The sequence below is a fragment of the Nematolebias whitei genome, chromosome 5 (assembly GCF_014905685.2).
Source record: "Nematolebias whitei isolate Nwh7 chromosome 5, NemWhi1, whole genome shotgun sequence".
NCBI classification, from domain to species: Eukaryota; Metazoa; Chordata; class Actinopteri; order Cyprinodontiformes; family Rivulidae; genus Nematolebias; species Nematolebias whitei.
In genome coordinates, this window is record NC_056502.1 from 19,214,259 (window position 1) to 19,231,735 (window position 17,477).

The 17,477-nt window shown below is 39.3% G+C and overlaps 1 protein-coding gene across 1 annotated transcript in view; it reads right to left on the reverse strand.

Annotated features, from left to right (window-relative positions):
* Positions 1 to 5,250: 5,250 nt before the first annotated feature.
* galnt1 (UDP-N-acetyl-alpha-D-galactosamine:polypeptide N-acetylgalactosaminyltransferase 1) overlaps positions 5,251 to 17,477 on the reverse strand; it is a 63,262-nt gene continuing 51,035 nt past the window's right edge. Inside the window, exons 9-14 of the mRNA XM_037676309.1 lie at positions 16,842 to 16,959; positions 16,358 to 16,538; positions 14,439 to 14,578; positions 14,246 to 14,344; positions 7,261 to 7,395; positions 5,251 to 7,128 (exon numbers count right to left, since the gene is read on the reverse strand). Of these exons, the coding sequence (XP_037532237.1) occupies positions 6,982 to 7,128; positions 7,261 to 7,395; positions 14,246 to 14,344; positions 14,439 to 14,578; positions 16,358 to 16,538; positions 16,842 to 16,959 (820 nt within the window). The 3' untranslated portion in view covers positions 5,251 to 6,981. The remainder of the gene's footprint in view (positions 7,129 to 7,260; positions 7,396 to 14,245; positions 14,345 to 14,438; positions 14,579 to 16,357; positions 16,539 to 16,841; positions 16,960 to 17,477) is intronic.

Below are 17,477 nucleotides of genomic sequence, written 5' to 3' on the forward strand. Positions count from 1 at the left end.
ATACAGCTACCATGTTAGCTAACAGAGTGGGGAGGTGCTGGATTGAGTTGAAACAGATATTTGCAAAGTTTAACTAATGTACTGTATTTTTCTTGTATTTTTTTATACTGGATATTGTCTGAATAAACATTTTTAAATCAATGTAGCTGTAAGTCGTTTTGATTGTTTTAAGATTCTCAGTTTTTCATGACTTTGGCTTCATTTTGTAACTTATAAAACTGTTTAATGTGTAGAAAGTTCACATTTTTTCATCCAGTATATCTGTTATCAGCTTTTGCCTTCCCCACCCAATATCAGTATTGGCGATAGCCAAAATTTCCATATCGATCGGGCTCTAATCTTTACCTTTAAGAATATATAAATCCTTTGTCCTCCAACACACTTGAAAGAGTCACTCGTGAGCAACAACCTAATCCAGAGTGTGAACGGAGATTAAAACGAAACAAAACTGTCCTCTGTTGGTGAGAAGTGACTCAGACTGTGTCATCTGTTCTGTGAAGGCTTTACAGATTGTTGATGTGTCAGCAAAGCTGTGGACAGATGGACGGACTAAATATCAAATCTGTAAAAAGCTTCAGTGCAGCTGCTGTTGAAGTCAGGAATTAATCCAAAATAAGACGCACTGCCCGACAAAATCACAGCTGCCTCGTTACAAAGTGAGTTCTGCTACAGAAAATGTGCTACTTAACTGTAAATCTGCAGAATGTAGAATCTGACATACATATATCGCACACACAAAAAAAGTCACATTAGTTTGACCAAAATGGCTATAACTCTGTCATTTCTTGTCAAAGTTCATTTTCATTTATACCTGGGATGGATGCAGCAAGTAAAATGCATTCCTTCAAGAAAAAAACAAACATTTAACTAAAATACAGTTATTTATAGTGTGAGAGATCATATCTCTCCAGTTTTAGCTTATCTCCCTGTCAAATCCAGAATTGAATTCAAAATCTTACTTTTAATCTACACTACAAAGCCCTCAACAACCTAGCTCCATCTTATATTCCAGATCTTAATGTTCCATATTTTTCTAACGGAGCACTCTGCTCTCAGACTGCAGGTTTACTCGCGGTCCCTACAGTTTCCAAAAGCAGAATGGGAGGAATATCTTTCAGTTATCAGGCTCCTCTCTTGTGGAAACAACTTCCAGTTTCTGTCTGTGAGGCTGACACATTGTCCAGTTTTAATACTGGGATTAAGACTTTCCTTTTTGATAAATCCTATAATTAGGGTTGGCTTGTTATGCTGCTATAGGCTACTGGAGGACAAATTGACCTAATGTCTTAAATGATTTGCTAAAACTGAATAGTTTTCATTTGATACTATGGATGATTGAGCCTACAAAGCTTTTTTCTGAACCATCTTGGCCTTGGTGTCCTCAAGTTGTTTCTGTGAATAGCAAGTCGGCCATCTGGCCTAAAAAAATTGATTGTTATAGATGATGATTGATTGTTTTGGACAGATGGGTCCTTTTGCATGCGTTAAAAGCCTGCTTCTGAGATTCCAACAGGAGGTTGGCTTGAAACACAGCAGTGAAGGCTACTTATAAGACAGATCAGGCTATCAGGACACAGACTGATGAAGTCTTCTGGATGGAAGAGTAAATGTTTATCCCTTAAAGAAACTGGTCCAGATGACATGATTTGGCCTTTGTTGTTATCTACCTGGATGACTGAGCCTACAAACCATTTATCGTAACATGTGATTCTTGACCTGCCATTGTGTATCTGTTCCTCCTTCCTGTTCCTCTCAAACCCAGCTGGTTGAAGCAGATGGCCGCTTGTCCTGAGCCTGGTTCTGCTAAAGGTTTCTTCCTCATTAGGGAGTTTTTCCTTTCCACTGTCGCCTTCATGCTTGATCAAGATGAGTTCTGCGATGGAGTTAAGTTCAAAGCAGTCTGCTCCTCAGATAAATAATGTTAAATTATTATTTTTATATGAATGTTTCTATTCAGTGTCCTGAGATGACTTTGTTGTGATATATAAATAAACTGAACTGAATTGGTCTAAATATTGAACAAACATCCCTCAACATGAAACCAAACTCTTGATCAGAGATGATAATGAGACTTGGGGTTTAACATCAAAAGGCATCTAAACAGGTCATGAAGCTGACTCCACAAACAAAAATATCTTGAATAAATTTGATGGACACATGAACTCCCTCTGCTGAACACACTCCAGTATTCCGTCTTTTCTTCGCTGCTGGGCCACAGATTGATTCAGCTCCGATACGTTTCTTCACATCAAAGACTTCACATGTTTCCTCTGAAGTCGGCCACGGCCAAGTCCTCGCCCAAGCTCCTAATCTCCCCAACAGCAGCATCCTTAGTGTCATTTGCAGAGCAGCAGACAGATGTGCATCCTTCAAGCCTCGTCTTGAGCAGAGTGAACAGAAACAGAAGCGGGTTGCCATTTTCTAGATTGACATTTTCACATTTGTGCTGGTCAAGTGAACAGGCTTCCTTTTTCTAGCATCATTTAGAGTCTATGGTTTTTTGGTCTCATTGAAGTAGAAATTTCCTTTAAAAAATGTTGCTCTGAGAAAGCGTCACCATGGAAGTGTAGCGTTGAGAAAATTAATGCAGAGGCACGGAGACGTTTTGCAGCCATATGTGAAACGCAGATGTCTAATATGTCTGCCTGATGACTCAGGAGTGGCTCACAGATGAATAATTCAGCGGATCAAAGAATAGGAGTTTGAATAATCCACTCCACACTGAACACTTACTCAGACTGCAGTCTGACTCCATTACCTTCACACTAGACCGTCATGTTTATTAATAGGACAGAGAAGAGCCCCTCATGACTTCCATCTCGTTTCCGCTCACACTCCTCTCCCCCCTGCAGCAGCAGGATGCTCACTGTGGACATAAACACATGTTGCTTTTCAACATACGTGTGGCTACAATGCTACAGCCTGTGACTGATTTATGTGGCTGGAGTACAGCGTTTATCTTTCAGGTAAAAATCGATCAATAGTTCAGGTAGATAAGAAGTTAAGAGTCATCAAGGACTCACTTCATCCAGCGCACTCTCTTATCAGACACACACAATGATCATATAACCTGACACACAGTAGAGCAGCATCAGCACCAGAGTGCAATATTTTTTTTCTCCTGCCAGTCAGACTGATGGCAAAACAGAATAACCCTACACCACGTAACTTCACTGGTCATGTGACATGGTTTACTTCCTGTACAGTGTAGATAGAAACCACTTTGTTCTTATGTTTTATTTTATCGTGTTGTTTCAGTGTTTTTGACTATGACTGTGAGAGCTCTGCACAAGAACTCCAACGTGCCTGGATTGTTGGGCTGTGCACAAATGGCAAAGAAAGAACTTTAAAGAAGTTGACTTACAAAGCCCTCAAAAACCTAGCTCCATCTTATATTACATATCTTATTGTTCCATATTTTCCTAAGAGCACTTCACTCTTAGACTGCAGACTTACTTGTGGTTCCTAGAGTTTCCAAGAGCAGAATGGGAGGAAGATCTTTCAGTTATCAGGCTCCTCTCTTGTGGAAACAACTCCCAGTTTCTGTCCATGAGGCTGACACATTGTCCAGTTTTAAGACTGGGCTTTAGACTTTCCTTTTTGATAAATCCTGTAGTTAGGGTTGGCTTGTTATTGTTAAAGAAAATGCAGTTATGAGTTGAGCAACAGAGTTCAGAACAAGGAGCTCAGATGCATGTGGAAGAACCATACACAGCCACATGAGCCTGACACCACCTCCTCATGCTACTCACCTGCTTGGTCACACGCTGCTGTGGCACAGCATCCCGTTCTTCCACCAGTATGTGTTGTGTCAACCGTTGTGGTTGTGTTGGTCACTCTGCTCAATGGGGCTGTGGTCAGGACTGCAGGCAGGCCACGTGAACTTTCTACTTTTATATACAACAAAGCATGTGATTCTAAAGATACACTTTCAGGTTCAGAAGCAAATTAATTTCTAACAAAACACAACGTTTAGCTTTTATTAGAGAACTACGACATAACGCAGCTAATTTAATCCATCGTTAGTTTTCTCCCTAAATCTTCTTTCAAGGATTCAGATTTTATTGTCAACGTTGAAAGTGGTCTTTGCCAGTAGTTCTCAGATTTTATTGAGATTTTTTTAAAACATTTTTTTTAATTTATTTATTTTAACTTTGGCATTTTTTTGCCTTCTTTTTTATCCAGACCTTGAATTTGATCATGACAGCTTATTGTTTAAAAAAAAAAAAAAAAGTGGACAAGGACAAAAACAAATGTCATCACTAACAAAAATAAACTTCTATAACAAATTAACAATATTTGAAAGTTGTATCTTCAAGAAACAGGAACAAAACGACTTTAACCCGAGGGCTGCATCATCTTTCAGTTAATCATCTCGTATGTTACATTTTCAGCTAACAGCTCTCTGGGACTCACCTGGTTGGTGCTAAAAGACTGTTTTATGTGTCAAACTGTGTTATTCTTGGTATTTTCACAGATTCAGTAAATAAACTGACAAATACCATCTTTTATCTTTGTGACAACAATGTTTAAAGATTCAAGTTAAAATCAGTTCTTTGCTGAGTTGTCTTGTCGACACCATCTCTGCGTCTGAATGATTCACACACACAAAAAAAATTCTCTGAAAACGGTCAGATACTGGAGGAAAAAACAAAGTTCAAAGAAAACCATTGGGAGATCTTCAGAAAGCCTGAAGAAGTATCGATCAAGATCACTTAAAAAGATTACCGTATTTTTCGGACTATAAGACACAAAACAGTCGGATAAGTCAAACTTTATTCAACTCATTCACAATAACCACATAAAGTAGGTCTGAGGTCAGTAAGTACAACCAGAATTAATACATAAGGCTCACTGTCGATTTTTGAGGAAATTAAAGGATTTTAATTGTGTCTTATAGTCTGAAAAATACAGCACATGAAAGTTTGGTAACAAAATTAACTTGTAACTTTTGAATATGACTTTTAGTAAATTCTACATAAAACTGATAAAATCTAACCTGACTGATGAATAATTCTAATCTTTAAAAAGTATTTACGTTCTAAACAAGTCATGAAGGGCTCAGTGTTTTTGTGGATTAGCAGCCAATCCCAGGTTTATAAATCTGTCACTATTTCACTGAACATGGACTCCATGAAGAGGTTCCTGAATGCAGCCGAGTCTTGTAATATAAGGTCTGTGGTGCGTTCGTGTGCGGACTCGAAGAGTCAGAAAATCGACCACGCTCCTCAGATTGTTCTGTAAATCTCTTCACCTTTATTTTCTACATTTGGATCAGCTCAGTGTGGAAGCCTGGACATGTCAGCCGCTTCCCAACCACCCCGTCTTCCCCATCCACCATCGACACACTCAGCACGCTTCCCTCAGTCTCACATCGTCACCAGTCACTCGCTCAAACATGACGAACCAGTCGACGGCCTCCTGTCGCCCACACCGTCTGTAAACCTTCCTCCACTGGAGGAAGCTGAAATGTTTTAGAGCTTTCTGAAATTTCTCCTGCCCTGACTCGGCAGGAACGACACAAAACAAAACATGTAAAGGAAGCATGACGGTTGACATGATAACGCTCTGTTGTCTTCTTACAGTTAAGATATGAATGTTGGAAACACTGCAGTTAAAACTTGCAAAAATAAAATATGCAGATATAGATAAGTCCTTCGAACCAACATTTGAACTCTTTTACTCTGCCTGTGAAGTTCTTCTGTCGATATGTCCAGAGGAAAGCATTAAGACTCGAGTGGAAAAACAAAATGTTTTCTTCTTTACAGGAAGCAGATATATTTGCCTACAGGTTGTCCTAAAGCAAATAATTTAAAATTTGATAAAGAGGGATGAACTGGGATATGTACTGAAGATAAAAACACATTCACACCTGCACAGATATGTACATCCACACACTCCACCGGAGGAAAAAAGCCCTTGGAGTGTTTTTTTTGGGGGGAAAGTCAATATAAGAATCAAATTAGCCTTTTTTACCAACTGTGTACAGCTCGTGTGTGGCTGTGTGGTGCATTATGGGAAAGTTACTGATGGTTGAACACTACAGTCTGCAGTGAACACCATCAGGTACATATCCACAGCTTGTGTGTGTTCATTCTAGATTCAATTTGTTTCAAGACAACAGAGACAAACTAGCGTTACGGAAACAGTAAAAACAGACAGGTCGTGTAAAAACTGGACATAGAAACTTGAAGATATCACAAACATATTTCTCTACCTCTACATCTCTGCTGATGGCAGGCGTCAGGTTTAGACTTTTCTATTTTGGTAAATGTGCCATCCCTTGGTTGTTATTTCTTAGCATGGAGGCTTCAGTCTGCAAGATGTAATACCAAGGAGAAACACCAGAGGGAGACACACACTACTGCAAGACTAGGAGGGGCTCTGGCAGGCGCACGCGCACACGCAAACACACGGAGAAACATGCATACGTCTTCATATGAGTTCACTTTTAAAAATCCATTACAAAATTAAATAAAAAAGCTCAAAGAACAAGGAATTCAGGCCCCTTCTCAAAGCATACATTCATCATAGAGTCAACACCCAAAGATAAGTGCACTCACACACACACTCGCACAGATCAGAGGCATTCAGTAAACGTTACATGATGAGCTGAGGGGTGGACTGCTTTGTCCAGGGAAGCTGTGTGCAGAACCTCGACTCCACCGGCTCAGTCCTGTCGTCTCACGCAGGAGTCACTTCTCACGGATAAAATCTTTTTTTTTTTTTTAACCAAACAAAACAAATGTAAAACAACAGATATGGTCTCTGTTTGCTCTGAACAGGCTCAAAGACACTCCTCCCTCTGATCTCTGGCAGAGGTAGTACCGTCCCATCCATCACCCGCCTCCGTTCCCGAGTCCACACATGGGAAGTCTCTGTCCTCGTGCCCAAACTGAATAACCATGTCCGATCTTCTGACTGCTCGCCCCGGGCCGCTGTGTGTGTGAGAGTGTGGGTCTGTGAGCATGTGGAGTGTGGTCAGAAGACTTCTGGTAATGTGACGTTGCGGAGCAGCCACTGTTGGGAGCGTGTGTGTGTGCAGTCTCTGACGCTGGGCACCTGGCTGTCCTCCTCGCTGGCCTTGTCCAGGCACTGGTTACTGTTCACGTGGACCAGAGTCAGCTTCTGCACACAGGGACAACAAAATAAATAAATTAAAGCAGCACAGAAAAAAAAAACCCATCAAAATTTGAAACATGTGCAGGCTTTCAGTAAGTATGGTGTTACTAAAGTGGTTAACGTTTGGTCTCCACTCACCACAGGATCGTATTCCCACAGCTGGTTGCCTTTGAGGTGATGACACTTGAGCATCATGACGGGTCCGTTTAGCTTGGACACATCCAGACACAAGTCGTCCGTCCTAATCTCTTTGTTGGCCGTGTACGAGAAAACCTGAACAAACACATGGCAGCTTTTTGAACAACCCATGAGTCTTATGTACACATTCACAAAATAGATTCAGTGGGTCAGACTTTTAACTAGAAGCACCACAGGGATATTTATTTGACCCCATGAGCTTTCTCAGCTCTCTAACTTGAGCCTTTGATGTCTCACGGTTCATAACTGTTAATAAAATCTTTCTCAATAATTAGAGGTTTGTAACATGAAACAAAGAACTGATTGTTTGTACTTGTAACCACAGAATTACACATATAAACCTAAAAGAGCCCGGTTGAACTATTTAATTAATATATGGTTGGATGTCATTGGTTTGATAAAGTTAGTAATCGCCCATCACAATAAAAGATGGGCAATAATGTAACTGCCTTTGTGTGTGTAGCAAAACATCTCACGAACGACTGGATGCTTTTTATTGAAACTCTTGGAAAGTATCATAATTATGTGACTTATATCTACAACTGATTACTCAACCAGATTCAAAATGGATGTCGTAGTAAATTGACTTTTGCAAACACAAAAATGGGCTAATAAGAGGCTTAGATAAACAGCAGGTAATCTACAGTATACATGTGCTGGCCATAAAATTAGAATATCATGAAAAAGTTGATTTATTTCATAAATTCCATTAAAAAAGTGAAACTTATATATTATATTCATTCAATACACACAGATTGATATATTTCAAATGTTTATTTCTTTTAATGTTGCTGATTATAATTGACAACTAATGAAAACCCCAAATTGAGTCTCTCAGAAAATTAGAATATTACTTAAGACCAATAAATTTTTTTTTTTTTTTAGAAATGTTGGCCAACTGAAAAGTAAGAACATGAAAAGTATGAGCATGTACAACATCAATACTTAGTTGAGGCTCCTTTTGCCTGGATTACTGCATCAGTGCGGTGTGGTATGGAGTCGATCAGTCGGTGGCACTGCTCAGGTGTTATGAGCCCAGGTTGCTCTGATAGTGGCCTTCAGCTCTTCTAATTGTTGGGTCTGGTGAATCACATCTTCCTCTTCACAAAACCCCATAGATTTTCTATGGGGTTAAGGTCAGGTGAGTTTGCTGGCCAATTAAGAACAGGGATACCATGGTCCTTAAACCAGGTACTGGTAACTTTGGCACTGTGTGCAGGTGCCAAGTCCTGTTGGAAAATTAAATCTGCATCTCCATAAAGCTGGTCAGCAGCAGGAAGCATGAAGTGCTCGAAAACTTCCTGGTAGACGGCTGCATTGACCTTGGACCTGAGAAAACACAGTGAACCAACACCAGCAGATGACATGGCACCCCAAACCATCACCAACTGTGGAAACTTGACAGTGGACCTCAAACAACGTGGAGTCAGTCCCTCCCCTCTTTTCCTCCAGACTTTGGAACCTTGACTTCCAAAGGAAATGCAAAGTTTACTTTCATCAGAGAACATAACTATGGACCACTCAGTAGCAGTCCCAGGGGAGACACTTCTGACGTTGTCTCTTGTTCAAGAGTGGTTTGACACAAGGAATGTGACAGCTGAACCCCTTGTCTCGGATAGGTCTGAGCATGGTGGTTCTTGAAGCACTGACTCCAGCTGCAGTCCATTCTTTGTGAATCTCCCCCACATTTTGGAATGGCTTTTGTTTCAGAATCCTCTCCAGGGTGCGGTTAAACCTATTGCTTGTACACTTTTTTCTATCACATTGTTTCCTTCCCTTCACCTCTCCATTAATGTGCTTGGACACAGAGCTCTGTGAACAGCCAGCCTCTTAAGCAATGACCTTTTGTGTCTTATCCTCCTTGTGCAAGGTGTCAATGGTTGTCTTTTGGACAACTGTCAAGTCAGCAGTCTTCCCCATGATTGTGTAGCCTACAAAACTAGACTGAGAGACCATTTAAAGGCCTTTGCAAGTGTTTTGAGTTAATTAGCTGATTAGAGTGTGGCACCAGGTGTCTTCAATACTGAACCTTTTAACAATATTCTAATATTCTGAGACACTGAATTTGGGGTTTTCATTAGTTGTCAGTTATAATCATCAACAATAAATGAAATAATCATTTGAAATATATCAGTCTGTGTGTAATGAATGAATATAATACCCAAGTTTCACTTTTTGAATGGAATTACTGAAATAAATCAACTTTTTCATGATATTCTAATTTTATGACCAGCACCTGTATAATTTGACATTTTAATAGCTTGAAAAGACAACTGAAAAAACAAATAAAAGAAAAAAACTAACTAAATAAAAAGGGTCTGGCACTGAGGTCAGACTGTCCGGCTCCATCAGGACCGAGACTTCTCTAACAAAATGGAGGAGAAACACTGCGACCTGTTGAGATACTCAGTCCTGGACGTGGCCACATGTTACAACTGCCGTAAAGGAACAAAAAGCAGCTTTTTCAAATGCCATTTTTTTATGTTTGTATGACATGACATGTTCAGAGAATACATGGTTTGGTATCTTGTTTGAAATGTTCTGCTTTAATCTTTAACACAGACGTCATCAACGTTTTTTGCTCAAGGGACAAGATTGTTCTAATCCAGCCGCATGGGGGCTGGCCTGTGATAAGACATCTTTCTGCTTATTATGACCAGTCTGTTTTATTTATTTATATTTCTGCTACTAATAATAGATAGCCTTCACGATGTGTATCTTTCCAAACGTGTTAAGAAAATATTCCATTTAAAAAAAAAAAATCGAGATTATTTTGTGCTTTTGACTGTGGATCCCTGTACGTACATTGTTAAAATGTAAAAAATATTTTAAAATACATACAACAAAGGCTAAATGATGCCTGAAAAAACAAAAGCAGTGTTTAAAAAAGATGGTTTGTTTTACTTTCACTTGAGAAGAGCTACATTTGGCACAAACACATGAAAAACATTTTCAACAACAGTTAACACATCTGTAATGGACTCTGCTTCAAAAGAGAAATCAGCTCACAGAAAAGTCAACACGAGTACGACACATGACACCCCCGTCAACAAACGTTTAGACAGAAATGAAGCCACCTGTAGCAATGGCTGGGACACGCAAAGAGCTTGTATAACGTTTGACCTCAAAGCTGGGGTTATGAAAAGTGTACGTGACACTCCGGCTAGTGATCATGCACAAGTGTTTGAAGTTTTGTTAAATTATTTTGAGCAAATCAGAAGGTATGGGCGGGACAAATTTACAAACATAGACGTGGACTGTACATTAATACGCCCCACCCTTTCAATTCAATTCAAAATACTTTATTAAACCCAAAGGGAAATTAAATGTTGTAGCTCTCCATCCTGGTTTCATTAATGCTGATGGCTGTGGACAGGAAGGATCTCCCGTGGCAGTCTGTCTCACAGCAGATCTGAAGAAACTGGCTGCAGATGATAAAAATTTAGAAAGTCAAGATTGGCTAAAAGCCAGAATGGTTTGGCAGATTCGGCAACGTCTTGCTGAACCACTGCTACTTGATTTATGAACAATTTAATAACTAACTTTAGGACTAAGTAAAATGACCTTGAGGGCTGGATAGGAACCACCAGTTGATGATTCCAACGTGCCTCAGGGACAGGCCGTCTCTGTTTGGGCAGTACATCATCTACGCTGATGATGCACAAATGTTTTTCTATAAAAAGCTCCTCTATAAAACACAGAATAAAAAGAATACCCTGTATGTTAAAATGTTTGTCTCTCCCTTAGAAAACAGGATTCACGGAGGCAAGATGATTCAGGGATAATGCCAAAAGTTCATGCTCAATAATCCAGGTATAAAATCCAACAATTTTCAGCCAGGTCATCTGGACGGTTTCTTTTTTTTTGTGCTGAGACGTTTTGCCTTCCATCCAGAAGGCTTCATCAGTCTGAGGAAGGCGAAACGTCTCAGTACAAAAAAAAAAGAAACCGTCCAGATGACCTGACTGAAAATTGTTGGATTATATACCTGGATTATTGAGCATGAACTTTGTTGGTTTTGAACCAGTTTGACATGACTGTCGACGAGGAAGAGGGCCGGCACCAGAGGAGGGGGCATGCCAAAAACACCATCTTAGCACCAGCATAACTGGTTTGTTCCACTTTGGAGTAAGCTGCTGGTGGAGAATCAGTTTTGTTTGGCGTTTCCTCAGACTGATGAAGCCTTCTGGATGGAAGGCGAAATGTCTCAGCAAACAAAAAAAGAAACCGTCCAGATGACCTGACTGAACATTTCTGGATTCAGTGATAATACATTTCTAAACACTATTTTGTTCAATATGTTGTTTTATTTCATGGCAGTGCGATTGCGATTATATATTTTCAATTATAATATTTTTATATTCCAGTATCATTTTTTACTTTGCATTTTCTATAAATGTTGCACTGGTTAGCTACACTCAAAGCAATATATTTAACAAAGATCCCATTTAAAACAAAATATATATTTAGATACACATGTACGTCACGTTTACCAGTAAAGTCCATATTTGTTATTTCTCACAACTCATTTTATTTTCCTAGAACAATTAATTTCAACCACACATTAGATGTAAAACTCGACAGATGGTAAATGAATAGGGATAAACCTGAGAGTAGATGCTGTAATTACCTTACAGCTTAATAAGATGTGTAAACTGTGGGTGGAAAAAGGTTGTCAATATTTGTGTCTTTATCTTGTGTAGTTTTGTTTATGCCATCTATATTAACATAGGAGGATTCACCATGCTGTCTCACCAGATGTGCACGTCTGTTTTACTGTTATATAACATAAAACTGATTTATAGCTCTCATTTAAGAGGTACTATAAACTATGTTGGTGTTGGCCATCAAACATGTATTTGCATTTATTTTACAAGCAACCATTGTGAGTGCAAACAGCAGTTGCAGAGCGTCATTTGACTGCTGTGCCAACATGTGATACTGGAGCTCTTATAAACATTTTCTTGGATTTATAAACATGTACCTTTACAGAATGCAGACACAACAGTTTCAGAGCTCAACACAGAGGCTGGGATTGACTTGTGGATGACATCACTCAGTTTCTGAGGATGTGGTTAGACTGTTGATTGCTTCTGGGATTAGTAGTTAGCAGTAATTTTGGTTTGTTCAGAAACCCTTTCATCTTGAGATTTTTTTTTGATCTGCAGGAGTTTGCAGGGCACAAACCTCAAAAACGTCTTCACTGTTACTTCTTTCTAAGTTTGAGACTGCTATTGTTGCCGTTTGTTAGAAAAACTTGGTTTTCGTTTTAATTTAAAACTCGATTTTCAGAAGTAACAGTTTCACAGATCGACACAGATGCAGGGATTGGTTCTTGTGCTGTCTTTGTTTCTCTAGATACGCTTCGACTGTTGACTATTTCCTGATCAAGGACAGCCTGTTGTGACTTTCTGTGTGGACGACTCTTTTCCCCCTTCATCATCGATTCTTTGGCAAATGTAGAAAATTCCATTATCACTACATTAATAGAGGCAAATGATCAAAACTTTTTAAAGCTTGTTTGGCCTCACCTGTTCCGTTATAAAATTGAACAAGTGAGGCCTTAGGAGCTAATAGTATTTAGATGTTTTCTATATACCATATTTTTCGCCATATAAGCCACACCTTCTTGCAACTTATACACCGACGCAACTAATATACGTTTTTCTTCCAATATTTATAACCCAATTTTGGGCTGAGATCTTACAATTTAGTTGATTCTGACAAGAAAAATATTAAGCATTACCATTTTCAGCCACTAGAGGGCCCTCAAGCATTATGGCAAGCCAAGTGTCTCATTAATAGGTAAAAGTGGCTATTAATGAGACACTTGACTTGCCATATTATGCCACCTTTGACTCGCTCCGGAACTCCTGGAGCAAACGTCAAATCAGCTGCATTTCGCCGCACCGCCCAGGTGAACTGCAGCTGATTTAAACATCAAAGTGCATTTATTAAGGAAAAGTTCAACTGAGACACACCTTTGCTATAATGTCGAGCCAACAAATTGTTTTTAGGTGTTAATCTTGTTAGTCTTGTTAAAGTCCTCCCGTGCACGCCATTTGGCAGCCAATCAATTTTTGTCACAACGGCCCACGTTTCTGGGTGGTCAGTGGTGACGCATATTAGATGCAACTTATATGGTGAAGCGACTTATTTATGTTTTTTCCACTTTATTACACTTATTTGGACTGATGCAACTTATACGACGGTGGGACGTGTACGGCGGAAAGTACGGTATCCACAAACAAGAAGCTAATTCCAAACGTCATTGAGAGGTAATCCACTAGACACTTGTGTATTACAGTACATTTGTAATATTATCTGAGGTCCAGGTTGGTTTTAGCAGGAAAACTTAAAAGTACATTATGTTTACCATATTGTTTTATCTTTTTTTTTATCTTCAGCAAATCAATAATGAAATATTCACAAACAAAATTATAAATACAATATTTTTGTTGTTTATTGTAACTAACATACACCATTTTATAGAAGTTTAAATGGTGTGCAGTGTGACACTAATGTGGAAGTTTCACCTTTACAGCCTAGTTTTTACAGAAAAAAAATCAGCAAAGTAACAAAAACAAAAAACCAAATAAAACCTTACAGTCTAGATTGCTTAAAGACAAATTTTCCACATGGATTTGTGTAAGCACGTATCAAGATGCTTAATGTGTTCAATTAGTGCTGATGAATTTTTCGTTTAATTTGTGGTTTGTTTACTCAGTTAAATTGTGAAGTAATTTTATTAACTTGAGTTGTTTTTAAATGTGTTGTCTGATGTGTTTGAAACAAATCTTTTCCTTCTGTGTTTCATATCTGTTACAAAAAACTATAATGTTGGTATATTTTTATTTTAATAGTGTGTGTGTGTGTGTGTGTCTGCACGCATTTGTTCTGATGCCTTTCCGCTCTGCTCAGTTACCTGGTTGCCTCCCATGCCGTGGCAGTTGAAAATGCCAACCTTCTCGTTTTCTTTTCGAGCCATGTTGTCCAGGCACTGGTTGGTCTCCACGTTTCGGATCTGAGCCAAATCCAAACATAAAGTAAGCAACGATCACTGGAACTCACTGGACTGTGATGTGGTCTGTGTGTGTCGCTGTGAGCGAAGGGCATACCTCTCCCAGGGAGTAATAATGTCGGGGGATCTGGGAGTCTGGATAGATGTTCTCCAAGTACCAGCTGAAGGGTTTACACTGCAGCTTTTGTCTAAGACCAGTGCGAGATGAGATGTCACCATAGTCCACTTTGGTCACACCTGGACAAAAACAAAAACACACATGGACAATAACATGACACACTGAAGCCCCACAGACAGGTTGAAACTTATTTCACCACTTACAAAATAAGATGGTTGAGCAAGACAGGTTGACCTTTCAACTTTCGGCTGAAAGAATGCGTTAGTTTCCTAATTACTGGTAATAACCAAAAATAACATTTTTAAAGTCAGCTGATTGTTTTTACTTTCCGTTTCTTCAAAACGTCCCTCAAACACAACATTGATGGAGTCACAGACGGCAAGTCAAGTGAGGAGAAAAGCATGAGGTCATGTTTTTTTCTTTCTACATCATGACATGTGACAACTTGTATTAGTCTGACAAACACTGTGTTTATGTTTAACGCACAAGCACTGGAGGCAAACAGTTAAGTTTCACTTCAACAGGCTGGTACTTGCTAAGCATCTGGTTTATTTAAATAATCTGACTTTTGACTTGCCAGAGTCAGACTGTGTTTACACTAATGAGTGTATGAGAAAAGATGCAGTAGAAACAGCAGAAAAACATTTGGGCACTGAATGTTATAACTGTGGCGAAAAAGCAAGTGGGCAAAGTTTGGGCATTCCCGTTTGTTTATAAAATGACCAAACCAAATGATGTGATTAAAGATATTTTGTACATTTTTTTTAAAGTGGCCGTATGATGCACTTCTAATTAATGACCAAAACTGAATGATTACTTCAAATTATCACAAACTGTGCCATCATTTCAGGCCAGCTGATGCTGGAAATGTGTCTACTGTGCTGTTTATCAGGCACAAGGAAAAGTTTGTTACTGTTTGTGGTTTTAGTTTTCATGAACATACATGCAGCCAGCGTGTCGCAGGTCAGTCAAACGTACATCTAACATGTGCTTGTATTCCTAATGATACAATCAGCGTTGTGATAAAAAATGTTAACTTACAGCAAATTGTCAGTAATGTTGCAGAAAACTGACAGTGTTAAATACAAACGTGTCTCCAAACATGGTGCTACCTTGAAGCAGTCATTTCACAAAAAGTAGATTAGCCGCTAACTTGCTTTGATTTTTATTTAACCAACTCCTGTGATTTAACGTTGTAATGTAATTTAGTTTTAAAACCATGAATGAAAATATTAAGATAACTAATTATCTCTCCATTTGAGGTGGCCCGCAGATGTTTGTTTTTATACAAACTTTATTTGATGCAGTTAGCAACACAAGCTACAAATAAAGAAAATAATGCAACTAGTAATCAATTTGTATCAATTTACAATAAAATACTTTAACTATGATAACGTTTTAGATTGAAAACTTAAATATGCACATGATTAGTTACAACTAACTACTCAGAATCAAACAATTAATCCAAACCTTAAAGTTTAACAGTCCTACTTATTACACAAGTCACAAAAACTAAACTGTATTTACTGTAAACTGGTTATGAAAGTGTCATTATCTTATAAAACCTGTACAATATCAGAAATGGTTTATAATTGACAGAACAGAACCCACAGTGGACTTTTCTTTAGGCTGTCTCTCCCCAGCAGATTTGTGTGTGTGCGTGTGGTTGTGCAGGTTAATAGATCTTTTGTAGCGTGAAATTACTCCCCTCACCACCCCCCACCCCCCATCCTGCAATATTTGACTACCACTGCAATATTACACTGTCACAAGGTTAATGGATTGATCACACCTGCTGCAGACACTAAGCTCAACACATGAGTAGATGCATGCACAGATTAATGAGCACACACAGATCCTGTCTTTGAGACACACACACCACGCTCAGCCCAACTCACCAGGTGAGATAATGTAGAAAAAGTTCTTAAACTCATCCATCCAGACTTCTGCCAGCCGTCGATTATTTTTGTTGATGATCTGTCCTGTTCCTCCGGGAAATGTGTAGGGCGTGGCCTTTCTGAACACGTGACCCACGTGAGAGCACGTAACGATCTCCAGAGTCCCTCCACACTGCCAGATCTGTGAAGAACAAACTGTTTTCAACACACAACTTGCAAAACAAACTTAACGGCTCGCCACAGAACGGGAAAACGCTGAACTCGGCGAGAAGGTGGCTGACGCAGACGGATCGTCTCTGTGGCGTGACAGCCTGAGAAAGTTTGATTGAGAGCCAGTCAGGATGACGCTCCACCAAAGTGTTTAGTCAGAGCAGTCGAGGGGTAACATCCGTGAACGTGAGTGTTTGAGAGCCCAGCAGACACTCCTGAAAGCCTGTCAGCGCATGAAAGAATCCAGCCTTGCCAACTGGCTGCGTTCACTCACCCTGAAAGAGATTTCCAGGTTTTCTCCACCCCAGATGTCCATGCCTGCGTCATACGTGCCAATCTCCTGAAAATAATCTCGGTCTATGGAGAACAGGCCGCCTGCCATGGTAGGAGTCCTGCAGAGACAGATAAATCCAGAGCGAGGCTGGTTAGTGTCACCAGCAGTCTGTTTTCCAAAGGTCACTCAGTATCAACAGATCCCATCAGTTTTATATTTCAGCCCGTTTGTTACCGTCTTCCTGTTTTTTCCACTTGTGCTCACTTTTTCTTGTTGTTGTGACAGTCACGTCACTGTTTAATGGCCTCCATTCTCTTCTCTTTTTCACCCTCCTTCCCCCACACAGTGGTTTCCTCCTTTACACAACAAGGCTTATTTTTCTCCCTGCTGACTTAGTTTTTTTTTTTTTTTGCTTTTATTCAATATCCAAGACAATTTGCAAAAACACAATACCTTCCATACAAACAATTAAACATATACTGAGTACACAATACTGCAGCATTTGGCTGGAAAATAGTAAACACACACAAATAAAAAAAAAACAGCTCACTAAATAAACAAAATGTTATTTAAGACTGTAAAGAGCTAATTAAAGATGTTAAAAACATGTGTTGGCTGTCAATATATTAATCTCTG